General features: G+C 44.1%; 1 protein-coding gene across 1 annotated transcript; it reads right to left on the reverse strand.

The window, feature by feature from the left end:
- Positions 1–9,372: 9,372 nt before the first annotated feature.
- Positions 9,373–22,291, reverse strand: LOC120933415. The gene is made up of 3 exons (XM_040346629.1): positions 22,191–22,291; positions 10,170–10,621; positions 9,373–9,903 (listed from the first exon to the last, which is right to left on the reverse strand). The coding sequence occupies exons 2-3, from the start codon at positions 10,602–10,604 to the stop codon at positions 9,481–9,483; spliced, it is 858 nt and encodes a 285-aa protein (XP_040202563.1). The 5' UTR covers positions 10,605–10,621; positions 22,191–22,291; the 3' UTR covers positions 9,373–9,480.
- Between the last annotated feature and the right edge of the window lie 989 nt (positions 22,292–23,280).

Here is a 23,280-nt window from a genome sequence, read left to right on the forward strand (position 1 = left end):
GTGCCTCACAATTCATACTATTTTGGCGCAAAATTTTGCTGCGGTTTTCATAGATCATGTGACACAAAAAGCGCATTAAAAATGCAACACAGGTGCGTTTTTGATGCATTTTCATGGGGAGGTACATACATAGAATTTAAAGGAATGCATTTGTCTTGTGCTTTTTTTTTTTTTTAATGCAAAAGTGCTTTAAAAACTATTAATTGAAAATGCTCCCGATAGCGAAACCATAATTTTGCAGTGCAATGTGCGTCCATACAAAATGATTGGGCACAAATTGCCCTGCAAAGAATCACATGCAATTTGAACAAGAATGCGTTGCGTTTCCTGTCCGAATCGCATGTGATTTCCCACACCGCTACGATACGTACTCAGGCTGAAATCATCATGACAAGCCTGGGTTTACACAGAAGCAGTGGGGAAAGCACAGAAATCACACCACATTACATTGCAAATCGCATGCGATTCTTTGCGGTGCAATTTGCTCCCATTCATTCTGTATGGACGCAAATTGCACCGCAAAATATTGGTACTCAGTATTGGTGAGTACTTGACCGATAGTATCGGTACTCGCCGATAAGAATCTGGTATCTGACTTGGTGATATTAACATCTATTAATGGATTTTATTGACTACGATATGTAATGCCATACCGTTTCGTTCAATCAGGTCACAGAGCTGAAGAACGGGGAGAGGTGAGTGTAAACAAACCTTTCCCCGTTCTTCTCCGTGGCTTATCACTGATCGTCTGTTCCCTGTCATAGGGAACAATGATCAGTGACGTCACACGTCCAGCCACGCCCCCCTACAGTAAGACTCACAAATTAGGGCACACTTAACCCCTACTGCGCCCCCTACAGGTTAACCCCTTCACTGCTATTGTCATTTTCACAGTAACCAGTGCTTTTTTATATCACTGGTCGCTGTAAAAATGACAATGGTCCCAAAAATGTGTCCGCCATAATGTCGCAGTTACAATAAAAATCGCAGATCGCCGGCATTAGTAGTATAAAAAAAATATTAATAAAAATGCCATAAAACTATCCCCTATTGTGTAGACGCTATAGCGTTTGCGCAAACCAATCAATAAACGATTGTTGCAATTTTTACCGAAAATATGTAGAATACATATCGGCCTAAACTGAGGAAAAAATATGCTTTTTTATATATTTTTGGGGGATATTTATTATAGCAAAAAGTAAAAAATATAGAATTTTTTTTTCAAAATTGTCGCTCTATTTTGGTTTATAGCGCAAAAAATAAAAACGGCAGTGGTGATCAAATACCACCAAAAGAAAGCTCTATTTGTGGGGAAAAAAAGACCTCAATTTTGTTTGGGAACCACATCGCATGACCGCGCAATTGTCAGTTAAAGCAAAGCAGTGCCGAATCACAAAAAGGGGCCTGGTCCTGTAGCTGCATAATGGTCTGGGGCTTAAAGTGGAGGTTCACCCAAAAATGTATTTTTAACAGTAGATTGGGCCTAATTACGGGAAGCAGAATCGGGTGTTTTGATTAAAATCAATGCAGTACTAACCTTTTTTGAGATAGATGTTCTCCCGCCGCTTCCGGGTATGGGCTGCGGGACTGGGCGTTCCTATTTGATTGACAGCCTTCCGACCGTCGCATACAGCGCGACACCAGTTTCCAAAAGTAGCCGAACGTCGGTGCGCAGGCACCATATCGATGTTCGGCAACTCGTGACGCGCTGTATGCGACCGTTGGAAGGCTGTCAATCAAATAGGAACGCCCAGTCCCGCAGCCCATACCCGGAAGCGGCGGGAGAACATCTATCTAAAAAAAGGTAAGTACTGCATTGATTTTAATCAAAACACCCGATTCTGCTTCACGTAATTAGGCCCAATCTACTGTTAAAATTTATTTTTTTCGGGTAAACTCCCGCTTAAAGTGGTTAACAATATTTATTTAAATAAAAAGAGATCCTTGCCGGGGTGCTCACATGCTGCAGGTGCGACAGTGCACCACTCTATAACAGGCTCGTAGCGAGGTGTACAGATCGGGATATGGTAAACAGTCCTGGCACAGACTCTCGTGTCGCCCTGTCCCCTCCCCTACGTGTGACGATACAGGGGGTGTCATATCTTCTTCAGGGGGAAATTTCCCCTTGAAGAAGATACGACACCCCCTGTATCGCCACGCGTAGGGGAGGGGGCAGGATGTCAGGAGAGTCTGTGAGGACTGTTTACCATATCCCGATCTGTACATCTCGTTACAAGCCTGTTATAGAGTGGTGCACTGTCGCACCTGCAGCATGTGAGCACCCCGGCAAGGGATCTCTCTTTTTATTTAAATGTTGTTAAATGTTACTTGCACCATTCAGGTTTTTTTCTTATATATTCTATAATCTGGAGCTGCCTGCCAAAGAAACCAGGAACCGAGGATTATCCGTTAGAACCCAGGTGTGGTTCATAAGCGTGCACAGATCAAGCTTAGTTGCAAGGTCGCACGCTCTAAGGTGAGCGCCCATTACCATAGGGGAGGACCTGAGTCACTACACCTTGGCATGACTTTTGGATCACTCCCTGGGCCGTGTGTTGCTGTATGAACTGTATTATACATCGCCCTTGGATTGCTGCTACTGATTACATGCACTACAGGGAGTGCAGAATTATTAGGCAAGTTGTATTTTTGAGGATTAATTTTATCATTGAACAACAACCATGTTCTCAATGGACCCAAAAAACTCATTAATATCAAAGCTGAATATTTTTGGAAGTAGTTTTTAGTTTTAGCTATTTTAGGGGGATATCTGTGTGTGCAGGTGACTATTACTGTGCATAATTATTAGGCAACTTAACAAAAAAAAATATATATACCCATTTCAATTATTTATTTTTACCAGTGAAACCAATATAACATCTCAACATTCACAAATCTACATTTCTGACATTCAAAAACAAAACAAAAACAAATCAGTGACCAATATAGCCACCTTTCTTTGCATGGACACTCAAAAGCCTGCCATCCATGGATTCTGTCAGTGTTTTGATCTGTTCACCATCAACATTGCGTGCAGCAGCAACCACAGCCTCCCAGACACTGTTCAGAGAGGTGTACTGTTTTCCCTCCTTGTAAATCTCACATTTGATGATGGACCACAGGTTCTCAATGGGGTTCAGATCAGGTGAACAAGGAGGCCATGTCAATAGCTTTTCTTCTTTTATACCCTTTCTTGCCAGCCACGCTGTGGAGTACTTGGACGCGTGTGATGGAGCATTGTCCTGCATGAAAATCATGGTTTTCTTGAAGGATGCAGACTTCTTTCTGTACCACTGCTTGAAGAAGGTGTCTTCCAGAAACTGGCAGTAGGACTGGGAGTTGAGCTTGACTCCATCCTCAACCTGAAAAGGCCCCACAAGCTCATCTTTGATGATACCAGCCCAAACCAGTTCTCCACCTCCACCTTGCTGGTGTCTGAGTCGGACTGGAGCTCTCTACCCTTTACCAATCCAGCCACGGGCTCTTCCATCTGGCCCATCAAGACTCACTCTCATTTCAGCAGTCCATAAAACCTTAGAAAAATCAGTCTTGAGATATTTCTTGGCCCAGTCTTGACGTTTCAGCTTGTGTGTCTTGTTCAGTGGTGGTCGTCTTTCAGCCTTTCTTACCTTGGCCATGTCTCTGAGTATTGCACACCTTGTGCTTTTGGGCACTCCAGTGATGTTGCAGCTCTGAAATATGGCCAAACTGGTGGCAAGTGGCATCTTGGCAGCTGCACGCTTGACTTTTCTCAGTTCATGGGCAGTTTTTCCACACGCTTCTTGCGACCCTGTTGACTATTTTGAATGAAACGATTGATTGTTCGATGATCACGCTTCAGAAGCTTTGCAATTTTAAGAGTGCTGCATCCCTCTGCAAGATATCTCACTATTTTTGACTTTTCTGAGCCTGTCAAGTCCTTCTTTTGACCCATTTTGCCAAAGGAAAGGAAGTTGACTAATAATTATGCACACCTGATATAGGGTGTTGATGTCATTAGACCACACACCTTCTCATTACAGAGATGCACATCACCTAATATGCTTAATTGGTAGTAGGCTTTCGAGCCTATACAGCTTGGAGTAAGACAACATGCATAACGAGGATGATGTGGTCAAAATACTAATTTGCCTAATAATTCTGCACTCCCTGTAAAGCACTGTGGAAATTGTCATACATGTTTTATCCACACTGAAGCACCTTAGAATCCTTTAATATGGACTTGTGTGTCATTTTTAAGGATTGGACTGTTTACCACTAATTTTTATTATGCATGTTTATGCACATTAGTGTGATGCGATTTTTTTGAATCATTATTTATATATATTTAAGTGTACCATTTGTTTGCACATATCTACATCACTTACCGGACACATATCCCCCTTACTTTGTATAGTGGTGTGTGCACTATCATGTTATTAGCACTGCTTTTTGTTCATTTTATTTAGTCTTTGGCACGATTTATGAGACGTGTTTCACGCTAGCAGCTTTATTTCTATACCTTAGCTGATAGGAGTGGTGGCTCGCAGGATTGTTGCATTACTGTAATAGTGAGTTGGCATGGCAACCAAAATGGCACCACAATATACTGGACTGCATTTCCTGTGTCAGCATATAGGCAGGTTGCCTACTGTTTTTTAACAACTTGCCGCCCGCCCACTGTCAAATGACGAAGGGCTCTCGATCTGGCTAAACGTCATACGATGGCGCGGCCACAGGGAAATCCTGGCTACGCACTGTTGCAAGGACACGGCGCGACCCCGATCTCTGTAAAGACCCGCCGACATGGCTCTTTAACCATGTGATCGACTGTGTCCAATCACAGCTGGTTACATGTAAATGCAGGAAGTGCTGGTAATCGGCTCTTCTCGCCTCACACTGACAGTGTGTTTGGTGAGGAGAGCCGATCAGCGGCATCTCCTCGCAGGGGACATCAGAACAGGTAATCAGGGCACTGATTACAAAAAAAGTGCAATCCATACCCACCAGTGCCAGCAATTCATGCCCACCAATGCCAACCAGTGCCCATTAGTGATGCCCATCAGTGCCACCCATTAATGCCCAGTGCCCATTAGTGCCGCCCTTCAGTGCCATCTATCAGTGCCCATAAGTGCAGCATATTATAAGCTCACCACTGCCACCTAATTAGTGCCCATAAGTGCTGCCTCATCAGCGCACATCAGTGAAGTAGAAACATTTAACGATAGAAACTAAGAAAAAAAAAATTTCCTTCAAAAAATAGGATTTTATACTCACCATAAAATCCTTTTCTCTTTCGTTCATGGGAGGACACAGCCTTAATCTTGACAAAGTGGGTATTATTCTTCCTAACAGAAAGTGTTAACAACTTCAAAGCTGAAAAGCCCCGCCCAGGGGGCGGTCCTAATGGCTATATCCCCTCAGCCTGCACCAAGCAGCTCAGTTCGTAACTAGCAGTACAAACGTAAAAAATGAGGGGTGAGTGCGGTGTCCGTCCATGAGCTCAGAGAAAAGGATTTTACGGTGAGTATAAAATCCTATTTTCTCTTTAGTTCATGGATAGACACAGCCTTAATCTTGACAAAGTGGGAAGTCCCAAAGTAGTGTCAAAATGAGGGGTGGGAACAGCATAAAATTAAACTTCACCCCAACACAAAACAGAGCTCCTCAACTGAGGAGTTGTAACTCTAAACAGCCGCCTGCAAAACTTGCGGCCGAAGAAGCATTCGAAGATGCACTCACATCAACTTGTAAAGTTTAGTGAAAGTGTGACCGGGCGACCAGGTCGCCGCCTTACACCCTGGGAAACAGACGCTTGATGTCAGAAAGCCCAAGAGGCACCATTGGCCTGGTCAAATGCATCGTGCCAGGGAGGTGCCTGACCCTTTATGGTGTAAACCTGATCACGATCTGTCGGATCCACCTTGAAATGGTGGCCGATGAGACCGCTGAGTCCCTCTTGGGACCAGCCACCGAAACAGTGAGTCTGAACTCTGGAACGGAGCAGTAACAGACAAGTATACTCTTGGAGCTCGGACAACGTCAAAGGAATGCCCCGTCGTCTGCTTAGGATTCGACGGAGGAGGACACAAGGATGGCAGTACAATGTCTTCCTTGAGATGGAAGGTTGAAATGACCTTAGGAAGAAAAGAAGGCTGCGGTCGCAGCACCACCTTATTCTTGTGGAAGATCAGATAGGGAGCCCTTCATGACAAGGCTGCCAGCTCAGAACCCGTCTTAACTGACCCAACAGCCACCAAAAGGACCACTTTCTGAGAAAGTGTCAACAAGGGAACTTCCCTAATGTTCTCAAACGGTGGTTTCTGAGGCACATAGAGGTCATGCCGTTAAGGCCATTGACTGTAAAGTAGGATGACGTATGGGACCTTGCGACCGCAGGTACTCTCGTAGGGGTAGACGCCAAGGGACGTCTGCTATTCAAATCCCCACGGAAGTAGTGGAGGACGAACCGGAGGGGCCGCATGCCGAACCCCCTGTACAAACGTTCTCACTAGAGTGAGTCGCCAGGGGTCGTTGAAAAAAAGACAGCCAGGGCAGATATCTGCCCCTAATTGTACTTAAGGCAAATTTTTGGTCCGCCCCACGCTGCAAGAACAGCAGGACTCTGGGAACCAAATAGGCACGTGGATGTCACCTCATTTCCTCATGAATGGATATGTAGGTTTCCAAATGCGATGGTAAATCTTCCTGGAGGACAATTTCTGAGCACTCCTCATGGTAGAGATCACTGTGTCTGGCAGGCCCCGGTCTCTTAGCACCTGGCTCTCAATAGCCCTGCCGTTAAGCCAGTGACTGTAAAACAGGGTGGCGTATGGGACCTTGAGACAGCAGGTCCTTTCCTGGCCACCTGTAGAGCGACGGCCTGTCGTGGACGACTCAGTGCGTAGCTATGGTCGGCACACGCTCGATCGCTGAAAACTGGGGGGACTACAAGGATCTGGGATACAGCCTGTCGCCCAGTCGGCAGTTGATTGAAGATCACAGGAAAAAAACAATTAAACCAAAAATCCAAAGTAGATTTTAAATAAAGCCTCCAGGCCTATGGTCCCGAAGGGAGCCATGTCTTCTCCTTAACTAGGCAGAAAAAAACTGAGCTGCTTGGTGCAGGCTGAGGGGATATAGCCAGTAGGACTGCCCTGGGCGGGGCTGTTCAGCTTTAAAGTTGTTAACACTTTCTGCCTAGTCACTCCTAAAGGAAGGCTAATACCCACTTTGTCAAGATTAAGGCTGTGTCCGTCCATGAACGAAAGAGATTTTTTTTTTTGTAAAAAAAAAAAAAAAAGAAATGCGGTGATCAAATACCACCAGAAGAAAGCTCTAATTGTGGGAACATAATGATACAAATGTAATTTGGGTACAGTGTTGCATGACCACACAACTATCATTCAAAGAGTGACAGTGCTGATTGGTGAAAAATGGACTGGGCAGGAAGGGGGTAAAAGTGCCCGATATTGAAGTAGGCCAGGTTAGCTGCCCAAGTCAGGGGGGAAGGGGTTAAGGTTTTGCTGCCTATTAAAAATTGATGGGCTTTAATGTATAAGGAATTAGCACATACCTACAAAAATGTACTTACTGTAAAGCCTTGTATACACGATCGGATTATCCATCGGGAATTGGGTGATGAGAGGCTGTCGGAAAATCTGACTGTTTGTATGCTCTATCCTGCAGACAAATGTGGGACAGCATGCTTTAAAATTGTCTGCCAACAAATGTGTGTTGTCGGATTATCCGAGCATGTGTACTCAAGTCCTTCAGACAAAACTCCAAAGTACAAACACGCATGCTCGGAAGCAAAGACGAGCCGGAAGCATTCGGTCTTGTAAAAACTAGCGTTCATAGTGGAGATATCACATTCGTGACGCACCAAATTATGAACTCTCGAAATGCAGTGCACACTCTCTTCTTCTTTATAAAACGGGATAATAATGAAGCTGCTTTGCTGGTGATACTGATGGAGTTCTGCCAAACGTATTTAAAACAGCTTTTTTGTGATATCAAGAACATTTTTTATTTTAGTTTTTTTGGGTTTACGTTACCACAACCCCATTATCCCCTAATATTTAAGGTCAAAGTTCCAATTATGTTGGTGTCCCTTGTTAATTTTACATTGTATTTTTGAAATTCAACTGCCTACTCCCAAACTGTCATTTAAAGTAAAAAAAAAAAAATAACCAAGCATTTTTCAAAAAAAACAAGTTTTATACAATAGGAAGCACAAGAAGGTCATATAGAAAAATAAAGAGGAAGGCAGCGATGGAGTAACTTTTGGAATTGGTGAAGCCTCTGTACCCCAGGGCAGATATCAATTATGTGAAGGCGTGCATTTAATAGGGAGCACAATATGGTTCTGGACTCAGAGATCGGCGGGGCAGCAGTAGATGACCAGTATGTCCCCAGGCTGTGGTCTTATAATAGACTGTGGACCGGATTCAGAAAAGAGATACGACGGCGTATCTCCTGATATGCCGTCGTATCTCTGAGTGCGGGAGGTCGTATCTTTGCGCCTGATTCATAGAATCAGTTACGCATAGATATCCCTAAGATCCGACAGGTGTAAGTGTCTTACACCGTCGTATCTTAGGCTGCATTTTCTGGCTGGCCGCTAGGTGGCACTTCCGTTTGTTTACGCGAGGAATATGCAAATTATTATTTACGCCGATTCAGAAACGAACGACCGCCCGGCGCTTTTTTTTTTTTGTCGTTTGCGTTCGGCTTTTTTCGGCGTATAGTTACCCCTGCTATATGAGGCGTAGCTAATGTTAAGTATGGCCGTCGTTCCCACGCCGAAATTTGAAATTTTTACGTCGTTTACGTAAGTCGTTCGCAAATAGGGCTGGACGTAATTTACGTTCACATCGAAAGCATGACGATTTGCCGACGTCATTTGGAGCATGCGCACTGGGATATGTCCATGGACGGCGCATGCGCCGTTCGTTGAAAACATAAAAATTGTGGGGTCACTACTATTTTACATAGTACACGCCCCCAACCAGCCTATTTTGAATTAGGCGGGCTTACGCCGGTCCAGTTACACTGCGCCGCCGTAAGTTTAAGCGCAAGTTGTATGTGAATACACAACTTGCTGCTCAAACTTACGGCGGCGTAGTGTAGCTGAGATATGCTACGCCCGCCTAAAGATAGGCAAAGCTCTCTGAATCCGGCCCTGTGTTTTTTTAACAGACCAGACTGAACCGTGCCCATTTTTTTTCTTGTGCCCCGTGTAAGGGGGCCATTTTTTTTTTCTTTTATTTTTTTTTTATGTTTATGGTGCCCTGTGTGAGCAGGCCATTTTTTTTTCTGGTGCCCTGTGTGAGGAGGCCATTTTTTTTCTTGTGCAGTCTTCACAAAAAAATTGAAATTAGACATGTTATCTGCCATCAAAATGAAAAAACAGAAACAAAAAGTGCATTCGATGCACACAAAAGGAACTAAAGTATAACATGAAATCATAATTCAAAAAATAAACAAAGAAAATTGATATTAGTAGGGATGAAAATCCCCAGCCCAGCTGCCTTTTTGGGGGTCTTGGGGCTGTATTTTACACTGTCCACCATGCTGCTGTGGTGGGCTGGGTTGCTGTGGAGGTGTCTCATCCAAAACACACAGCTGTGTTTTGGGGCAAATTTGTCCCCTTCTCCCCTTGTTGAGGAGCTGGAGTATTAGCTCCTCACACATGCACCTTTGTTCATCATCCATCTCTCTGAGCTTAGCGGCTGCCATACAGCCAAATGCCTCAGTTGAATCTGGGGCAATGCTGATGGCGTTTGTTGCATGGCTTAGGAAGGCAGCCGTGGCCTCGTCCAGGTTCTCGGTCTTCCTGGCCCTTTTAGTAGGAGGGCGTAGGGAAGGGATCTGTGATTCACTCTGGCTGCTGGGCCCGGGTTCCTCCTCGCTCCCACTATCCTGTGAATGAAAATGGAACATAATTTTAGATTTTTGACCATTATATAACACACAATTTTGAGCTCATGACTGTTGCAAACTGAATGTGGAGAAATAGAAAAGACTATCATTCTGACCCCAGCATTTTTAATTCTTGTCCCAAGCATTTTTGGCCACTACTGTCTATTGATATGGAATTCACTTTGCTAAGGCAGAAATTTAGGATCAATAACATCTAGTTAACATCATTCTATTTTTGGATACAAATATGTTCAACAATGCTATACCTGGGTCAAGCCTGGCTCCTCCGCATCTTCTTCCTGTGTAGGACTAGGGTGGACATCAGGATCTGCGGCCTCAGCTGATGTGGAAGGAAGCGTTGAGAGCGATTGGTGCGATTCGTTTTGGTCTGACAAAAAACGCAGGCTGTTGTAGTACCACAGCCTTGGGACATAGATCTCATCATCAGCTACTCCCGATCTCTTGGATTCCAGGACCTTCTTGCGCTCCTTATTGTATGTACTCCGAAGGCTACCAATTTTGCCCTTCACATAATTGATGTCTGCCGTGGGGTACAGAGGCTTCAGCAATTCCACAAGCTTCTGCAAAGCTGCCTTCCTCTTGCTTTTATTAGAGTAATCCCTACTCTTGACATTCCAAAGACACGTGAGCTCCCGGTACTGCTTGATAAATTCGAATTGCACACTGTATTTGTCCACCATTGTGAATTTTCAGATGCCTGCAAGACAGAACACAAAAAAAAACATAATGTCAGGCTCAACTCATAATCTGGTCACAATATAGTCCTCAATCCAAGCCGTATAAATGGAAAAAAGTGCATGTATTGAGAGTCCAAGGGCCGCGCACCCCAAAGAAAGCAAAAACAAAAATGGGAAAGTTCCCCCAGGGGGGTTTTTAGCGACATAGTGTGTTGAATTAAAACAATAAAAATATATTAAAATTAAATCTTTACTTTTATTATACAATGAATAAAGATACAAAATGGTTAGATTATTAAAAATTGTGAGCTCTGGTTACAAACAGTTTAGGAGATGTACCAACAGTAATAAAATAATCAACAATACAGTGCAGTACATTATGTGCCATTAGTGAATTGACTTCCATATGAGTATCCCAACGCTTTCGACCAATACTATCATGTAGGGCCGAAAAAACTAATCGATTAATCGACAACTAATCGATTATGAAATTAATCGATTACAATTTTCAAAATTGATTAATCGGCCAGTAACATAATGGGGTTAAAAAAAAAACTAAAATTAGCCCTTTATAGTACACAAAAGCAAAAATTGCTACTGTAAATATTACTTTCACTGTGCCACAGTAAAAAAAAGAACCCCTTACAGTAGCGATTATTTGCTCTTTTTGTACTTATTTTTTTTTTAACCCCATTATGTTACTAAACATCTCAGGCCGGGGTCACACCTCTGTTTTTTGGTGCTTTTTGCATAAACACACTACAGTTCATTTACATGTTTTCCTATGGGACACGTTCACATCCATGATTTTTTTTTCAGCTGCTGCGTATTTGGAAAGGGCAAGGACTTAACGCAAAACGGTGGCATTTTTTTTTTTTTTTTTGGTTCAATATACGTCAATGGAGGAGCTGCAGAAAAGCATGTAATGTGTTTTTGCGGCAATTTGTGTTTTGTAATCTGCACAACAACAAATTGGCCCAAAAAATGTAAAAATGCTTTTTTTTTTTAAAGGCTATTATCCGATTAATCGAAACAATAAATCGGCCAACTAATCGATTATGAAAATAATCTTTAGTTGCAGCCCTACTATCATGGTCTTCTTCAAGGGGATTTGTACTGTGGTGAGATATATCAGAAAAATAATAGAACTCTGATAAAATACTGACATCTGTTATAAAAATAATAGGGATATATCACAGTATGGATGACACCTGTAATAATTCAAAAAGTATTTTAATAAAGATAGTGTAAGATAATAGTACACTTTAGCAGCATGGGTAGCATCAAACAGGCTTATCCCCACATGCATATTAGGGTCTATTATGATCTTAGCATAAACATGTGTGGAAATATAATAATAATGTAATAGGGTATATTATATAGTATTATTATTACTATATCCGAGTATCATATTGTTGTTAATATTAATATACCAGAACCATTAGATATGGTAGGTACGATAAATAAATAAATACGGAGTGGACCTCATACTGATAACGAAGTGATTAAAATAGATGATAAAGAATATGTGTGTTAAATGGGTGATTGATGAATGTATGTGTGTATTGTGGAGTGTGTATTGAGTGAGCCATGTCAAAGTTTGTAGGTGAGAGTGTGTGAAAATATGTGTACCAACTTCTTGGGAGTATAACAGTGGAAACAAATGTGAAAAGAAGACTGCAAATGGATTAAAGTGAATGGAGTGAGTAGAAGTGTGCAAGGGTGGGGTGAATATCAATATGGATGTATGCCCCAATAATGTTATTTGTAATTAGATTATATTATATTCGCAATAATAAAAAGAAGCAATGGTGCCGATAGCCCTAGCGAGGTTGTAAAGCAGGGTTTGACAAATTTGCTTGGAATCTAGGAGCCAGCTAAAAAAGTTAGGAGCCAGAAAACGCCCCCCCCCCCCGTCCCGACAAGCTTGCGCGCAGAAGCAAACACATACGTGAGCAGCTCCTGCATATGTAAACGGTGTTTAAACCACACATATGAGGTATCACCGCGATTGGTAGAGCGAGAGCAATAATTCTAGCACTAGACCTCCTCTGTAACTCAAAACATGCAACCTGTAGATTTTTTTAAACATCGCCTATGAAGATTTTAAAGGGTAAAAGTTTGTCGGCATTCCACGAGCGGACGCAATTTTGAAGCGTGACATGGTGGGTATGAATTTACTCGGCGTAACATTATCTTTCATAATATTAAAATAAATGGGGATAACTTTACTGTTGTCTTATTTTTTAATTAAAAAAAGTGTAATGTTTTCCCAAAAAAGTGCGCTTGTAAGACCGCTGCGCAAATACGGCATGACAGAAAGTATTGCAACGATCGCCATTTTATTCTCTAGGGTGTTAGGATAAAAAATATATATAATGTTTGGGGGTTCTAATTAGAGGGAAGGAGATGGCAGTGAAAATAGTGATAATTTACATTAGAATTGCTGTTTAACTTGTAATGCTTAACTTGTAATACCAACGGCTCACCACCAGATGGCACCAGCTCACAAAAACATTTTTTTTTTTGCCCCCCTTCCAAGCCAAGTCGCCAGGACGCTATTTCTAGTCTAGTATTTCTAGTCGCCATGGCGACCTGGCGCCCGGGATTTGTCGAGCCCTGTTGTAAAGTATGCTCTGAGCATCATTAACAGAGGGAATAGGTATAGTATGCTGTAGATAGTACTTATATTGCCTAGATCGCAATAAGATCCGGGAAAGATATGGCGCTTAAATAAGGTCTAAGCCCATTAGTCACAGCTGTCATCTTCTCCCTCCCCCTCATCGTCCACACTGCCAATGGCGGCCACCCTGTGACTCCCTCGGCGTTCCTGTGAGCTGCTGCTCCGGCCACTGCCGTCACCCCTATCGCAATAGCGTGACCTCATGACGTCAGGGCGCACGCGGGGCCAAAGCCGCACATGCACACAGCACCATGCAACGTATAGCGGTGATCAAAGAATGAAGCAGACACAGTGATGCTCCCCCTGATGGCCGAAGATGGAATGGCCCATCATTGAGAGAGCATGGTAAAGGGGAGAAACGTGAAACCTTCCACGTTTCACCACCGTGCCGGGAAGCCTGTCAATCTAAGCAGTATAGGCCACCCACCGATGCCCAAATTAACAATTGGACCTTCATTTGATGGCTCCCTTTGGCAATATCGATCGGTCATCCTCCACTCACAGATCATTCTTACGGCCGTTACATCGACCGCTCATTATGGCTTTATGTACCCTGCGCATACGTGATACTCCATCATGGCGCTGGGGGGTGACCAGATTCTCTATTCTGCATGCGACACATGCGGTGGAACATTCAGGAGGGACGACATGGCAGATTCAGGGAATTCCAGGCAGGCATGCAGTGGTGGAGCCAATTATAGGAGGCACAAAGCCACCCCATGAGCAAGGGTGAGAGGGTGGAGATGTTGCGCTTCTCAACGGTGTGCACTTACGATTGCACTTACGATAAGCTGTGCAGCTACGAAAAGGCCCAACAGCCGAAAAGACCACATTTTGAAGAAGGTCTTTGCGGTTTTTGAGGGCTAAGGATCAAACCTGCAAGTGATGGTCTGATTTAAAGCACTACGAGCAAGAGCAGATGGAGTTCTATCACATACTTAAAAAAAGTAAGCAATATTTGTCTCTAACCAATATGTATATGTGTAAATTAGTAGGTCTGAAAAAAAAAAAAAAAAAAATCGAGATAATGTTTTCTCTAATCTTTGTCGGAATTTTTTTTTTAAAGATGACGTTAAATATAAAGCAGATATGAACATTCCTTTTTTTTGGGGGGGGGGGGGGTTTGGTTGAAAAGTATTTTTTACTCTTCTTTCAACAGGAAAACACCAAAAAATTAGGCAACAGACAAGCCACCAGAGGGAACAAAGGGAGGCTACCCTCGCCCGGGTCCCAACAGGAGCGACGACAAGAACATCTTGACCCCAAAATCGTAAGTGACAACTTCAAACACACTAATTTAGCAACCGACAGGGGTGATTCTAGGTGGTACAATGGGCATGGGCTTAGGGCAGAACTTAAGGGGTAAAGAACACTTTCTGGTTGCTGCCTTGCCGGGGTAGACATGGGTAGAGGAGAGGACCCGGGATCACAGTCACAACTGCTAGAATGATCCTTATATATCCACTATCCCGTAGGAGACAAGAGGGGTGGGGGGCAACTGCATGAGTATTTCAATGTTGGTACTTAACCATTTTTTTATCCTCTTTAAAATGACATCACCTTCCCTTTTCAATGGTAAAAAAAACACAGTGCAGCATGGTGGAGTCCACTAGTCAAGAGCCAACATTGTCCTAAGTGCAAGGTTGGCCAACTAATGCAGCATGTGACTTGGGGTGGCTTAATGAATGGTGTACCGTTTCTTTTTAGAGGAACGCGAGTGTAGTCAGCTCCCGAATTTGTAGGAGTGGGATATGACAGCTGGACCCAGCACAGAGCCTCCACTTGACGTAACATCTCTGATTGGAACGGTGACATTGCCTACAATAGGCTGTGACTTGTCATGCGATTTTATCTCTCAAATCTTATGACAAATCGGTCCAATGTGAACCTAGGCTTTTTTTAGTGTCAGAGTTGAGTATTTCTCCACTTCACTTCTCTAGGTGCACCACCAGCTACTGTTTTCTTTATTTTCTACATTATAAAAATGACTGTGTGAATTACTAACCTAGAAAATTAACCCATCACCTGTGCCAAAAGCAGAAAATAGAGAAAACAGGTCCTGGGAATGCATCTGGAGAAGGAGAGTTGGGAAACACTGCCCTGAGTAATGTTATTTGGAATTTGTATGTGTTTTTTAGAATCGCAAAGCCAAAAATTGAGGATGCACACAAATTGGGACAAATTGTATTTCCCTCATGATCCCATGACTTAAATGTGTAAATGTGTGTCTTTCCCTACATCGAGTTTACTAAAGCCACAACACACACAGTGGGGGTTATTTATGAAAGGCCAATCAACTTTGCACTACAAGTGCACTGAAAAGTGCACTTGCAGTACACTTGTAGTGCAAAGTGGATTGGCCTTTCGTAAATAACCCCCACTTTGTCAACATATGCTATCTCCCATCATGGTGTATCAATGGACGTGTTTCAGGGGTTCAACCCCTTCCTCTCACCTTCTTTAATTTTGAGAAATGGGTTTTGCACCCCCCAAAACGTGTACATTGATATCCTGTAATGGGAGATAGCACATGTTTACACATTGGGGTTATTTACTATAACTGGAGAGTGTAAAACTGCATGGAAACAAATCAGCATCCAGGTTTTATTGCCAAAGCTTAATTGCACAAGCTGAAGTTAGAAGCTGATTGGCTACCATACACAGCTGTACCAGATTCTGTGTGCACCAGATTTAGTAAATCTACCCCACTGTGTTTTGGGGCTTTAGAAACAAACCTGTTTGTACCTACACACATTTTAGGCAGGGGATCATACGAGACATTTAACAGTTATGCCTCTTCAAATTTGGGCTTTTTGAGGGTCGAAATCACCCTATCTGAGGAAGGCAACATCTACACAGTCTTGGAATACTAATGTCTATGGCCTTCACTTTAACAAAGTCAAACTTTGTAAGTTCCTGAGTTAGGGATGTGTATCTTCTGGTTTCAAACATGCCTGTTTAGCCCCAAAAAAGGCCAAATAATGGCATACATACGTGTTATACACAAATAAAGATGTTGGTTTGTTCTAAAACCTTAAAACGCACATGTGAATGTGCTTGTAGTAAAAATGTTTTTTACTAAATAATGTGTGGCTTCTTTTTTCAATGCTCAATACCAGTGTATTTGGTAAGTTGGTGTAGGTGCAGTGACAATGTGCTCTAAAATGTGGCAAACTCAAGCAATTTTATGGACTCAAAGAAATTAAAAGAGTTGAAAAGGTCTAATTGTTGTGACATTAATGCATTAGATACATCAGGGTTTGACAAATTTGCTTGGAATCTAGGAGCCAGAACACTTGCCCCGTCCCGCCGAGCTCGCGCGCAGAAGCGAACACATACGTAAGTCGCGCCCGCATATGTAAACAGTATTTAAACCACACATGTGAGGTATCGCCACGATCGTTAGAGCAAGAGCAATAATTCTAGCCCTAGACCTCCTCTGTAACACAAAACATGTAACCTGTAGATTTTTTTAAACGTGGCCTATGGAGATTTTAATTGTTTCTTTTTTTATTACATTTTATTTTTTCAGCATTTGTGCGTTGTTAATTATTTTCTTTACTCAAAAACTATTTTTTAAACTGTTTGTTTAAAAACGTTAGTCATGAAAACTACTGAAGTCTGTGAGCCAATACTATATAATGCAATCCAAGTATCCTAACAGCTACTCTGTAAATGCATTGCACACCCAAAGTGTCATCCAATACAAGCAGTATTTTTTGTGATGCCAACGTCCACCACCAGATGACGCCAGGTCACAGAAGCAACCTTGGGCCTTCACAAGGATGCAAAGCCGCGGCCTAAATTACCGGCGGGGGAGCGCGGAGACACAGGATCCTGTGCCTTCGTGCACCCCTGCCGCGCGATCGCGGTGGGCCCGCGGCAGCCAGTAATTGAGGCCGCGGCTTTGCGCCCTCAATTACCGGCGGGTGCAGGCGCCAGGTCACAATTGCGACCTGGCGCCCGGATATTGTCGACCCCTGAGATACATTAAGAACAAACACATTGTGTGTGTGTAGCAAAGCCACAGCACAACATAACAGTTGGCTGAAGAAGAGATTGTCACCTCATGTAGCAAATAAGTTTGTACTATTGTAGAAAATGTGGCAAATGAAGGCCATTTGAGAACCTAGGAGACAGATAATAAACACAGACAACACTAACTGAAATGAAATAGGAGTTTATGATCAAATAAAAGATTTATTCAGGATCAGCTACAGTTTGCTGCCATGCCACTGCCCCTCTACCCACAAAATAGTCCATGTATTGTTGCCGGACAACTCTGGCATTTTGGGAGGGCAACCCAGCACGGCCACTTTTAAGAGCAGTCATCACAGCCACTTTAGCTGGGCCTGACACTGTAGAGTCCACATCACTTGGCACCGAGGCAAGGTAGCTGCTAGCATTCCTCCATAAAAAAAATGTAGAGGCTGCAGCAGCACAATACCACACGATTGGTTTTATATTCGGCCCGGTTGATCGAGGTTAAAAACAGCCTAAACCGACGATGCCAAAGGCGTTTTCAACAACCCTTCTGGCACGAGAGCCTATAATTAAATATTCTCTGTTCTGGGGTGAGGTTTCTCATAGGAAAGGGCTTCATAAGATGTTCCCCCAGCGCAAAGGCCTCATCTGCCACAAACACAAAATTGAGGCCCCCCACATTGTCCTGAGCAGGTGGCAAATTTAAGGTGCCATTTTGGAGCCACTGGTAGAACTCGGTCTGCATAATCACTCCTCCTCCAGGTACAGGAACTCGTAGCTGGCAGACACAACAGTTAGCATTACTATTCTGCAAAAGCCCTTAGAATTAAAATAATAGGACCCCAAGTTGGGTGGTGGGACAATCCTAACATGCTTGCCATCAATAGCACCACCACAGTTGGGAAAATACCACTGCTTCTCAAACTGGGCCGCAACATCCTGCTTCACCAAAGTATTAGTATAAGGGTATTTATCTTTGTCTCATTTCGTTACATCACAGAAACCTGACATTTTAACAGGGGTGTGTAGACTTTTTATATTCACTGTGTGTGTGTATCTATCTATATACACACACACACACACACACACACACAGTATATGTCCAACTGTAAAGGGGTTGAGGCCGGGTTCACACATATGCGAATTGAATGCACGTTTCCTCACATCCAGTTCGCATAGCAGGAGAATGTGACTGACTCTCCATGGAGCTGGTTCACATATTTCCGCAGCGGGTCCGGTGCGGTGTCCCGAAAAATGTGTGCCTTTTTTGTTGCCTTTTAGGTTCGATTTTAGCCCAAATTGCAGGCAGAAATCGAACCTGAACCGGTGAAAAAGCATGCACCGGACCCCTGCTGTGAGCCGCATGCAGCTGCGGTGTGAACCCGGTCTGCTTTAAAAATAGCAATTCACAAATGCAGTATTCATGAATATAATAAATTATTAATAAAACAACAACTTACTGTTTGAAATGAACATAAAAAAGAAAACTAAAGACATATTTGCTAATATATACTGCACATAAAAATAAAAAATAAACCCTCATCCTTGAATGTAAAGCTGCCTACAGACAACTGCTGGCCATACATATACAACCCCCCTGCCAAACAATTTTTATAGTGAAAGCTCTTTCTAATAGCTAAACCGGGGGCCCAAACATATTCATTTAAATATATTCCTCAATGACCGTAAAGGAAAAAAATCTATACAATATGTATGCACCAAATGGTGGGCAAAATGTGCTGCAGGTCCATGCATGTGCAAGATATTGCGCTGAAATACTGATGCTGTGTTGATATTGCTGGGCCTACATCATCCTTGCCTAGCGGAGAATTCAGGAAGTGGATGAATGTAATAACCGCTTTGCTTCTAGCTCATCGCTCTGCCCCTGTGCTTCCATCTTGCAATAAGATTCCATGCATATGCGGCTCACTGCAGGTCTCTCCCAGGCCTCTAGAACCCACAGCATGGATTATGTGCAAGGGGGAGCATGTGCGTAGACTATCATGGTCTACTGGTACCCACAGACAGACTCTTTGCATGTAAAGCTCACCATAGATGGACAGAATATTCCGAAAAGCCTTAGGGCCCTTTCACACGTGCGGACCGTATGTCCACATTTTCATCTGTCCGTTGCGGATGAAAACGGGACATACATTGGTCCCTATGTGATTATGGGTGTCAGCGGATGACCATCCGCTGACACCCGTAATTTGTCCGCCTCCGCAACGATCCGCAAAATCGGACGGTAGAAAACCCTATTTTTCTTCCGTCTGCCGGATCGGATGAACGCGGACATACGGTCCGTGTTCGTCCGATCCCCCATAGGGGAGAGCGGAGGAAAGACAGGGCGGTCCCTGCATAGTGTGCGGGGACCGCCCTGTCAGCTGCCAGCTCAGCAGGGATTTTACGGAGGATCCCCGCTGAGCTGTACGGACACACGGAGGCGGATCATTACTGATCCGCCCCGTGTGAAAGGGCCCTTACAGAGATTTTCTTGTCATTGTGGTAGAAAATAAACATCGATTTGACACCACCCCCAAGGATCAGAAAAACACATGAACTTTCTTAGAACATTATTTTCTTAAAGCTGGGCACGCACAATCCGGATATCAGCGTCCAACGTAAGCTGGTCTCACGAACTGCTTCTGTGGAACGGTCTTGCCGTCAGCCAATGGTAGGGCTGGGCGATTTTGGGCAAAAAAATAGAAAATCTGCGATTTTTAAAAACAAAAGTCGATTCAAATCTAGTTTTTTTTTTTTCTGATGGACACCACGCCGGCAGGAGTTTTTAGGCGAGGGGAAAAGACCGTGGACTAGGCGTCTGGCCTTGTGCCCTTTTCCCAGGATTGCGGCGAGCTGTTGGCAGGATTTTTTAGGCGCGGCGCGGCTTCAGCCTAGTCCAAGGAGCGCCGGTCCTATGGAAAAAATAATCGATTTGGTCAAAATCTGAATCGATTTCCCCTTTCAACTCGATTCAGATTTTAAATCGATTTTTTCCCCAGCCCTAGCCAATGTCTAAAACTAGTACCTGAAAACCGCCTCTCATCCCTCCCCAGTGTGAAAGCTTCCGAAGCGCCGCAACATGGGTGCTGTTAACCCTTCTTTGGCTGTTAGTGGCGTTTAAAAGTGCCCTAACGGATCTGCCGCCGCCGCCCCAGTGTGAAAGGACCCTCATGAGGAGGTGAAGCCAGGAGCGCCTGTGCGGGACCCCAGAGGAGAAGGATTTGGGCAGCTCTGTGCAAAAATACATCACACAGAGCAGGCAAGTATAGCATGTTTGTGATTTTAAAGTGGTTGTAAACCCACTTTTTGACTTTTACCTACAGGTAAGCCTATAATAAGGTAAGCCTATAATAAGGCTTACCTGTAGGTATAAAGAATATCTCCTAAACCTATACGGTTTAGGAGATATTCCCCTCGCAATGCGCTGCTGATTGCAGCGGCGCATGCGCAGGAGGGAATCCACGGCGAAAGGACCGGCAGCCGCCGACCCTTGCCGATTTTAAATCTCCCGCGTGGGAGTGACGTCATCGCCGATCCAGCCAATCACAGCGCTGGAGCGGCGATACCCGGAAGACACGCCGGAGCAAGATGACATCTCGCTCGGCGTGGACCAGGTAAGTGTTCTTCACCTCGTTCCGAGGTAAGTATTTCATAATCAGCTAGTATGCAGTGCATACTAGCTGATTATGCCTTTTGCCTTGCAGGTTTGAAAAAAAATAATTGTTTATGCTGTTTACAACCGCTTTAAGAAAAAAAAATGATCCTTTACAATCCCTTTAAAGCGGGGGTTCACCCTAAAAAAAAAAATATGTAACATTACATTGGGCTCACTTCAGAGATTGACCATATGCTGAAATTTTTTTTTTTTTTTCGTACATACCGTAGAATCGCTATTCCCCGCCCCCCCCCGGGTGGTGAATCCGGCGGGACTGGGCGTTCCTATGCAGCAGGCAAGTGATTGACGTGATGGTAAATCTGCGGGACTGGGCATCCTATCCAGCAGGAAAGTGATTGACGTGATGACGAACACTACCCCCGTCGCATACAGAGCATCACGAGTTGGCAAAAGAAGCCGAACGTCGGTGGGTAGGCGCCGTATAGTGCCGACTCGCAGTTTGGCTTCTTTCGGCAACTCGTGGCGCTCCGTATGTGACGGGGGTAGTGTTCGTCATCACGTCAATCACTTTCCTGCTGGATAGGATGCCCAGTCCCGCAGATTTACCATCACGTCAATCACTTGCCTGCTGGATAGGAACACCCAGTCCCGCAGGATTTACCATCACGTCAATCACTTGCCTGCTGGATAGGAACGCCCAGTCCCGCAGCATTCACCACCCGGAAGCCGGGGGGGGATAGTGATTCTACGGTATGTACGACAAAAAAAAAAAGATCAGCATACGGTCAATCTCTGAAGTGAGCTCAATGTAATATTATACATTTTTTTTAGGGTGAAGCCCCGCTTTAATGTCAATGCAGTTTTTTTTTCATACATTTTCTATGCATTACTGCGTGCGTTACCAGAACTTACAGGTTTGAATGTGGCCTAATCGCATTTTTTGCGAACACACATAAAAGAAAGCCCATTCCCTTAAATGGTCTGCCCTACATGCAAAAAACAAACAAAAAAGCGTTATCATTGAATCTCCTGCACCGTTTGGGGTGCAAAAATGCACCTTGGGCCGCCATTAACAATTAAGAAGGTATTTCATGTGTTCCAAGATTGTGCAGATGTGAGTGCAGCCTGAGGAGATCCAATCCTGTCAGGGATGGCACAAAGCTGGGAGCCCTCGCACTGTACACACATCACCTACGGAAGGCGATAATGGCGAACAACACCAAAATCCATCACACAGATCACGGTCCCCCTCCCCTCCACCATCATTGTCTGTCCTCCTTTGTAGAAGAAACATTTTACATACCAAGCACAGGACCGTCTGCACTGATTACAGGATAAGACGTCACTTCCTGCCTTTCGCTGCTGCTGTGCACTCTGGAAATCACTCCCCACTCTCCTCGCTTCTTAGGTTCCTCTTCGCAAGTTCTCAACTTCTTGTACTGATCCTTTCCTTACCATTCACCTCGTATACCCTGCGAAGTGCAAACCTCTTCTATGTTTCTACGTATTATCTGAATATAGTATGGTCAGGACTGAAAATGCAATGAAAAACGATTGAAGTTGGATACAAAATGAATGTTGTTGTTTGTATTCTGCTTTGCAGCCAGCTGAACGACCTTTAGACTCTTTATAACATAGACTTCTATATGAGGGCTCATCTCCCTGTGGCACGCAAACCACGCAATTTTGCTACGATTTTACCGTGATTTTGTTGCGTTTTTCATAGGTCATGTGACACAAAAACCGCAACACAGGTGCGTTTTTGATGCATTTTCACGGGGAGGTACATACATTGGCCCAGATTCACAAAGCACTTACGCCGACATATAGGTTACGCCAACGTAAGTGCAAATGTGCGCCGGTGTATCTGTGCGCCAGATATGCGCCTAAAAACAGGCTACACCCTGCCGACGTAACTTGCTTACGCCGGCGTAGGGTGGGCGCACATTTAGGCTGGGCGCATGGTGCCACTCCCATTGATTAGCCATTCAAACATGCAAATGAGGGAAATACGTCGATTCACGAACCTGCGTGTGCCCAGCGCATGCTACGTGAGATGCGCGTAAGTTGTACGTCCGGCGTAAAGTTATTCCCCATAAAGGAGGTGCAACCCAGCAACAGACATGCTCAGGTCTGCACCAGGGAACACAAGTTGGCGTATTATGCGTTGGACGTGTGTCTGGCTGGGCGTACTTTACGTTCACGGCGTACGCAGTGATCCGAGGTAGCTTAGGCAGTTGTGCCGGCGTGGTTGTGAGCAGGCGCGGGGTGGTGTGCGCATGCGCAGTTTGTGATACATACATGTCTGGCGCTCGGCCCATCATTTGCATGGGGTCACGCCTCATTTGCATGGGTCACGCCCACTTCCACCTATGCCGGCGTACGCCTTCGAA

Source organism: Rana temporaria, chromosome 3, assembly GCF_905171775.1.
Source record: "Rana temporaria chromosome 3, aRanTem1.1, whole genome shotgun sequence".
Classification (NCBI taxonomy): domain Eukaryota; kingdom Metazoa; phylum Chordata; class Amphibia; order Anura; family Ranidae; genus Rana; species Rana temporaria.